A 9,101-nucleotide genomic window follows, 5' to 3' on the forward strand; every position below is an offset into this window, starting at 1 on the left:
GAGGAAGAGTTATAGCTGAGTTGGGTTTAGATGTATACGTTTTTCCGTATTTATAATATTATAAATATAAGCCAAGCAATAATCATTTTTAAATAAAACACAATATTATAATAACTAATTTTTTATTTTATTGTCAAAATCAGACTATACGGTTACGCGGCCTATACAGTGTATTAATATAAATGCCGTAAATTAGATAACAGTAAGAAACTGAGATCACGTAAACCGCATGCAGCTTAATACGACTTTGGACACGACTTGTCTATGGGTATAATATATAGAATATTTTACTATTTGTCTATTTGTAAATACGCCGTGACGTGTTCAGATACAATATTATAAGATCGAACGTTTCATACCACACTGTCCACACGCTGAACTGATGTAAATCGCAATTAGTTGAAGATTTCGGATGATCAACACGTTTTTTTTTTATATATCATCTAAATTGGAGATGTTATAGCATGTTGCACATATTATACAATCCGTACTCAGCCAATTATAGTATAGTGATCGGACCTTTCCGGTTTTTGTCGTTCTCAAACATTCGCGGACCGTGGTAAATCACCGTATCCTGACACCGAGTGAGTTACTAAATCGTTTCGAGATTAAACCGCACGGCTATAAATACTCAGTTCGTCATTGTGCACGTGTTTGCGTCCTTCAATTAATATCCTTCAGTGTGTCCGCGTTTGCTTAAATGAAAAATTAAACGCATATATACCAAAAAAAGAAAAAAAAAACCCCACCACCGCCCGTTGCAGCCGTCTAAGATGCTCCTGGTAGATACCTATATACCTATAAAGGACTATATAGGCACGAAGATTGAACGGATCGAAGACAATAACCTTTAACGACGTTTTCGAAGGGGTTTTTGTGGTATGTATAAAAAAAATATTTTTTATTAAACTGAAATAGTTATTATGAAATATTATTATTACCACCATTTAATGATTTTACTTTTTCGTAATAATATGAACGACGGAAGTATTTTTAAAAAGTTCCAAGGTACCCACAGTGTTGTTTATTGTGTCAGTTTTTAAATTGAAAAAAATAACCGACTTAAGTAAATAGACGTCCAACTGGAACTCTAAAACATTTATTTATCATTTTAAATTGTTTACCGACTCCTTTTCTTTATACTATTTGGGACAGTTTATGTATTCAAAATAAAAAGATAAAGAGATACCTCAGGGAGAGAAATAACTCTTTTTTTACAGCACACAATGAGATGGAATAATTCTAAATCGATCAACTGTTGGGGATGTTTATCTCTTGCATCTCAATAGCCAGGTTTCTAGGATGAAGTAAACATAATTTAAACAAATATAAAATTTATAAACTATTTCAGTTGCCTTAAAATATTACAATTTTGTAATTTGTATTTCTGATCAACTAATATTATTTGTAATCGAAAACAAAAAATAAACATTATGCATAACAATTGGTGGAAATTGTATGAATTCTTCACAACAAAATAATTTGCAAATTGTTGTGATTTTGACAAAATTCTTTGTTGAAATTCTAACATCCCACATAGCAGAAACATATTGAATAAATATCAATGAGATATTATTAATTTTATGTTGATATCCACAGAATATCTTTATTAACTTTCCTACAAAACTTAATATATCTACCAGATATTATATAAATGTCTTATGAACCAACTTTTTTTATCTGATAAATATCAGAATAAATATATCTCATTTATATCCATATAAATATATTGACAAGATATAGAATTGATATATTATGAATATTATTTTAATATTAAACTAATATCCAATTACAAACATTTAATTAATATCAACACGTATATATCGATCAGATATATTATAAATATATTTTTATATTCAGCTTATACCTTAATATAAATATCTTATGTATATCAACAGATACACATCCACCAGATATATTTTTAATATCTTTTTATATTCAACTTATATCCAAATTTAAATGTCTGATGTATATAATATGCACTCATATTTCTTTTTCCATTAAGTTAATAATCTCTCACACATGAATTCATAATAATAATTGTAGCTATAATAATAAAATGTATTATAAATATAAAATAAAATAATACAAATAATTCATAATCAATGTATCATTTTAATAAATTCAGAAAAAAAAATTAAATACAAATAGAAATCAAACTTTTGAATTGGCACATCTATAAATGCAATAAACTAATTATTATTATACATAAAATAGATAAATATGACACATAAAAACTACTTCATATATAATAGTTTTAATTTTCTTATTATTAAGAATATATAAAATAAAAATTATACAAATTAATTTCTTCTTTGAGTAGTTTAAATTGCATTACATATAAAATACAATTTAAACAATTAGATTAGTATATCATCTATATATATCTAAATATATATAAAATAACTTATTATTATACATAAAATATAATAATACAATAAATTCAAAAAAAAAAATCAAACTTTTGGATCAGCACATCTATATATGCAATAGACTTATTACTATTATACATATAATAGATAAATTTAGATTATTAAGAATATAAAAAATATAAAAATTAAAATTAATAATTAAAAAATTATAATATTAAATTTTTAAAGGTAAAAAAAAAACCTTGTATCTTAGAATTATTGGTTTTTGATGTTTTGTTGTTCTATTCTGCCTTTAGCTCCAGTCATATATTTCCCAATCGATATGATGATTTCCTCATCTGAAACAGATTTTTGTTTAGATTTTCTTACAGCATCTGTGAAAAATATACCAACAATTTATTAAAGATTGTCTATTGAATTATAAATAATAAATAAAAAAACAAATAATTAACAAGTTATGATATGATGGAATTTTCAAAAAACTATTAATGTTTATAAATTAATTACCAAAAATAGCTTTATTAATGGATAGCGTATGAAAATTTTCTTTGTTTCTCAAACCGTAATAAGTAAACTTTATCAATATGGTATCGTCAAAAACTTTCTTCAACATCTTGTTGATGATTCTTGACAGAGTTTTACCTCCAAGCCTGGTCAGCTCACTAACCTGTAAAATACATATCCAAAAATGAGATATAAATACTTAATATTAAAATATTATGTATAGTGTATACATACAACTAGTTTATAAAAGATTCTGTCTTTCATTTTATTTTCAAGATCTAAAAGACCATCATCATCAGTAATTGGCCAGTTCATTACAAAATAGTCTGTTTCATTGTTATCACAGCTCAATAAATCAGTGTTTTTTTGCAAAATTTGAGTATTATTGTTGTTCAGTATTTCAATTATTTCTTGCTGCGTTTCGGAAATTCTATTCACTTCACATTTGATATATGCCAAGTAGCTCATCACTGCTTTAAGATCATTTGCTGTTAATCAAAATAAATTATACTACTAACCTCATTAAGTATTATATATATATATATATATATAGTATGTCCAAAAATTAAGTAATAATACACTCTAAAAACAGATAAATATATTTTAATATACTACTAATAACTACTACTTTATATACTTACAAGTCTTAACCGGCGCTGGCGGTGTAGTCATCATAGTTTGTGCTACTAAACATAATAAAATAATACATAATAACAAGTAAAATATGATACATTATTTATAAAAATGACAGTAAAAACTAAAAGATTAAAATGTTCACCATTGTGTATGAGATTTGAGCCAACATCATCACAATCATCCCCCGGTTTAAGAATCGTAGGAGCAGCAGAGTCAGTATTAATAGCAGAAGCTAAAAAAAAAATATATATTCAATAAAATTCATTGAATTTTGAATATTATTCTTGTCTTACCATTTTGTTGATTATGACCTAATTGTTTATCCTCAACAATCAAGGAATAATCATCATTACTTATAAACTTATAATCTAAAACAAATAATTCACAATAATTAAGATATTTTAATTGAGGTATAGCTATAGCTATTTATTTATAAATAAATATATATTCATTTTTAGTTTGTAAAAGTATTATACATACTCGTTGATTGTAAGAAATCATCTTTATCTTTATCTTTAGATTCATCTTGTAGAATATTTGGCAAGTAGTCTTTATCTGAGTCTGAATCATCAACTGATGATACTGCAGACGCTAATCATTAAGAAATAACAATTACCAAAAATATATACTTACATTTATTTATAACTATTAGGTATTAAATACAAACATATTTCTGAATTTTCTTCATTGTCAATTTGTGTAAAAATATTCTTGTCCTGAGAATAATATTCTTTATTTTGTTCATCGTTTTGATTTTTAGAAATACTGGTTGATAAGCCTTCTTTTTTAAAAATACGCTTAGCAGTTTTTGTAATTTTACCTGTTCAATTATTGTTGTGTATTATTATTATATTGTGTCATAGTTAAAGATTTAAAATTACTTGGTTGAACTTGGTCGCTGTTTAAACACTCAGTTTTTCTTTTTCTTTTGACATTTTTAGCACCTTTTTCAATGTCTGATAACTCTGAAGTATATTCCGCTTTGTTGGCTTTATTTATGGCTTCATTTAAGGACACTATACACAAAATTGTATATATTATTGCAAATATAATGTAATATATATAACATTATTTACTTTTAAATTTTAACTTGCTAATTAAGTCAATATTTAATGATTTTATAGTGACTTAAGAAGCAATTGCGCTTCTACGCTTATAATATATATTTATATAGTAAAAACAAAAACCAATTATATACAGATATTTAATAATAAATAATTATAGTTGGTATACTAACTAATAAAATAGGTAAGTATACTTACAAATATTTTGAGACAGGACTCTGCATTTATAATTGGTAAAATCAAAATTATTGGGTTTGACTCGATTGTTCCTCATTTTTTTTGCCAAATGATTGTTGTTTGGCCAGGCACAGAGATTGTTTTCTCTATTGAGCCAATAGTCTGGTACAGGCTCAACTGAGTTATCATTTAAAAAATGAACGACTTTCCACATATTTTCGTACAGTTTTGATGAAGAACTGGTAAAGTTAAAACTAAAAAGTAATACATTTTATTATACCAAAATCTATATAATAATATCAACACTATGAACTAAATAATAATTGTTTTTACAGAATATATATACACAAAAAATAAAGTATGATATTTAATAAGTATAAATTATCATAAATATTAGGGTTTTAATTATTAAAATGTATGACTGGATAAGCAACCATTATATCGATATTATCAGGAGATAAAATCATGTATTTAGTCGTTACATCTTCAATATTCCATATACATATAGTTTTTGAAAAGTCACTGACTTTATAGATACCTAATGTATTGCTTTTTATAGGTTCTTTAAAAAAACACTCCAATTTAAGGAATTGTCTTCCTAGTAAAATTTGTTTTTTTAATTGTAGACAGTAACAAATATTAACAACTTTAATAATTTGTAAATTGCCATTAGTTTTTAAGCCAACATATGAATCAGCATTAAAATGTATTTTAACTTTGATTTGATCTAATATTAATATTTTGTATTGAGGAGAAGAAGTTTCATTTGTAAGTGGGCCTTCACTATGTTCCACTTTAAACTGTTTTAGAGGAATATAATTTACATTATTTTCACAATTAGTCATCAATGGCAATGAACGTTCTTGACATCTCTTTACGACCTGTTGAAGAGGTTTGTCATTTTTTCGGACCATTTTTTTTAATCCACACATGTAATTTTCAAATTTAAAGCAGCTAACATTATCGAGTGGTCCATATAAATTATAGTCATCATATAAATGAATTAAAGAATGTATATTATGAGAAACAAAATGACTTCCATACAAATATGCAAATTGTTTAACAAAATCATTCATGATAGATTTAGCTGAAGATGCTAACATATTGTAGTTGGGACTCAAAAATATTGTCATAGCAATATTTAAGCTTAAAAAATGTTTATAAATCTTTTTTGATACAATAGAATGAATCGACAGCGGTCCCAAGTATAATAAAATCAATCTTAATTCTGTGGCTTTAAACCTGGGCAATTCCTCTAGTGACCTTGGCTTACGGGCGAATTCGCATGGAACACTATTTCTAAAAGAAACCAAACGTTCAGAAATATGTTTAATTTGAAGAGAATTTAACTTTTGTTTATTAATATTGCGTTTGCATATCGTATCACCTTTCCAAAGCATTAATATTTTCTTGACCGCTCCTAGACATACAGCATGCATGTAATCAATACTAAAATGATTTACTACATCAAAATTTGGAATATTAAGTATTTCTGTTACTTGGCGTTTATCATTATGATACTGCCGTTGAATTTTACCTACAAAATCTTCATGTGTCCGTTTTGAACAGTTCAATTTAGGGAAACACACTCGCCTCATTAAGTATTTACCTTTAACAGTACATCTGGTACAAGAATAAAAACCAGAATGGGATTTTGTATTAAGTAAAAAACTTTTTGCAGGCTGGTCGCAACAAAATGCATCAACAGTAACTTTTTTATGAACATTAATTACTGTATTATTGTCATTGTACTGTTTAATATTAATTCCATTAGTTATAAGATGTTTTATTTCATCGACAAAATATTTAATTAACGCATTACTATTATCTGGTTTCTTAGTGCCCCAATAAATTCCTATGAGAAATACAGATTGGTTACGCTGTCTGCTTAAATAACCAAGAATAGGCCAAAAACAACTGCCTGAACTTTTCGACAAAGGCAAGCCATCTACACCTATAACTAATCTAATTGTATCTTCTAAATAATTAAAATCAATATATTTTTTGATATTATCAGCTACGCCAAAATGGTAATATATTCCTGGACTAACTATTTCAACTTCAACAGGTTTTTCATAAGAAACCCCAGAGTACATTTTGTATAAAGTTCTACAAGAAGCTGGTAAATGTTCAAAACATTTATGTTTTCTTAAAATATTTAATAACTTATCAAAATTATTGTTAGGTATATTTTGATCTAAGGCCCATTGAACTATATCCTCAATTATATCTCTAGATCTAGTTATTGAGTTTTGATCTTCTTCGATTGGATCAAAATTTGCATCGCTATTCCCTAGCAATAATGATGCAGAAGCAGTATTTAACAATAATTGGTCAACATTACTGGTGGGTAAATCAAAACCAACAGATGGAGAATGATACGTTATATGATTATCAACGTCTGTATAATTTGTAGTTGGTTCTATCAAAGGGTTATTAGTTGCAATAGTACAGGTATTATTTAATTCTACGGAGGGTAAAGTAATAAAACCATCATTATGCGACAATGTTTTGATGTAGTTATCCTCGTCTAATAATCTTCTACGTTTGGTAGATTTACTTAAATTATTTCTTCTATGCATTGTAGAATATTATAATGTACGTGTATTAATAAAATTAGGTTCTTAAAAGTTACTCACTTACCAGTAATAGAACAATTTGATGTAGTTATAAGTACGTACTATAAGTACGTGATGTAGACGTAGGTAATATATTGAAATATTATTATATATTATAATATATTATATTTGATAACAGCACGTCACAACTAGTGTCACACGTATAGGTATGGTAATTTATTAAGTTACAATTAGTAATGTAATAAATATTATTAAAAAAAACACTTCAAAACAGGCGCGAGTAAAAACACTAAACAGTATACGCGAACGCGGTGTAAATTTGTAAATGACAAAAATGTTTAATACGCATAACAGTTCATAACCTTAAATATGATGAATGTACGAAATAATTATTATTTTGTAATAAATTACGTAAGCAATATTGTATTCTGTCGAAAATTCGACAAATAATAATATTCGAGTTAAAAATAACCAGCCGTCGAAAACCCTGCAGCCAGGCCAGCCATGTAGGCATACCGATAGCAGCGCTGCGCTACACAAATTCATTTACACCCCACTCCCGCACTCCGTTCGTTCATAACGGAACACGGACGCATAGAGTGTTTATAGTTTTATGCCATAGATAATAAAAGAATACTTAGCCTATCATATCTTATCATACTGCCTAAATGTGGATGAGAGAAAGACTGCCTTTATAAAATGCTTCTCACTCTAGCAAAGGGTTTTATTATTATTTTATTGATAAACCCCTTGTTAAAATAAGAAGCACTATCTAAAAGCAGTCTGTCTCTCATCCACATTCCGGCACGCAAACTTCTTATACGTTAATATAGGAACAGCCTATACATTTATTATCTATGGTTTATACTCTGCAGTGTGCAGTATATTTTATCAATGTGCTGTCAAAATGTTTAATTATAAAACTGTTCCTCGAACATAAAAAGCTTGAGAGCCACTGCTGTACACAGTCTACGGTCGGACAACAATAATAATATAATATGCACATATTATTATACTATTATATATAAGTTATATAATATAACTATCAAATACTATCAAATATAGGTATAATACAAGTTTACGACCAATAGCAAAAGGCCAGATAAATCAGCTAACGAAAAAAAATTGATTGATAATAATGTACCCGATATAACATAAAACTTTATATGAAATTTGGTATAAGCATTAAAACATTAGAGATAAAAAAAATACCCGGAAACGAGCACGGATCACCCAAACTATTTGGACAAAAAAAATTGTATTCAAAAATCTGCATTTTCTATTTTGCGGATACACTTTAAGTCCACATCAAGATTAACCGCAAATTCAAAGCAATATGATCATTGATAATTCATACCAAAGAAATGACAAATTCAAATTTGTAATTTTTTTCGTATAGCGGCGCGCCACATGCAGGGTATAATGACTAGACTAAATGATGAAATAGACCGATCGTTTTACTACACTTTGCTTATTTGCTCAGATAAGAAACTATCGCTCCAGCTATAGTATGGCCAGCCCATGATATAATAATATTACAGTATCATAATTTAAACTTTAAAACATATCGTAATAATATTAGACGTTCAATATTATATTGATGACAATGAATATACACTGTATGGATATCAATTATATGTTCATTTAATAATATCAAAATTTTGATTTTATAACTTATCATACAAATATTTCAGTGTTAATATTATATGGGTATCATTGAATATATATTTTATGGACATCAATTGCATATTAATATAACAATATCATAA

General features: G+C 26.9%; 1 protein-coding gene across 2 annotated transcripts; it reads right to left on the reverse strand.

The window, feature by feature from the left end:
- Positions 1 to 2,416: 2,416 nt before the first annotated feature.
- On the reverse strand, positions 2,417 to 8,145 carry LOC132945897 (uncharacterized). 2 transcript variants are annotated; one of them, XM_061015709.1, is made up of 11 exons: positions 7,397 to 8,145; positions 4,775 to 5,007; positions 4,394 to 4,528; positions 4,180 to 4,332; positions 3,993 to 4,103; positions 3,806 to 3,880; positions 3,655 to 3,744; positions 3,518 to 3,559; positions 3,111 to 3,364; positions 2,880 to 3,039; positions 2,417 to 2,746 (listed from the first exon to the last, which is right to left on the reverse strand). In XM_061015709.1, the coding sequence occupies exons 2-11, from the start codon at positions 4,965 to 4,967 to the stop codon at positions 2,628 to 2,630; spliced, it is 1,332 nt and encodes a 443-aa protein (XP_060871692.1). In that variant the 5' UTR covers positions 4,968 to 5,007; positions 7,397 to 8,145; the 3' UTR covers positions 2,417 to 2,627. The 2 variants fall into 2 exon arrangements, with proteins under 2 accessions (XP_060871692.1, XP_060871691.1); XM_061015708.1 differs by having other exon boundaries at positions 3,518 to 3,562.
- Between the last annotated feature and the right edge of the window lie 956 nt (positions 8,146 to 9,101).

The sequence above is a fragment of the Metopolophium dirhodum genome, chromosome 5, assembly GCF_019925205.1.
Source record: "Metopolophium dirhodum isolate CAU chromosome 5, ASM1992520v1, whole genome shotgun sequence".
NCBI lineage: Eukaryota > Metazoa > Arthropoda > Insecta > Hemiptera > Aphididae > Metopolophium > Metopolophium dirhodum.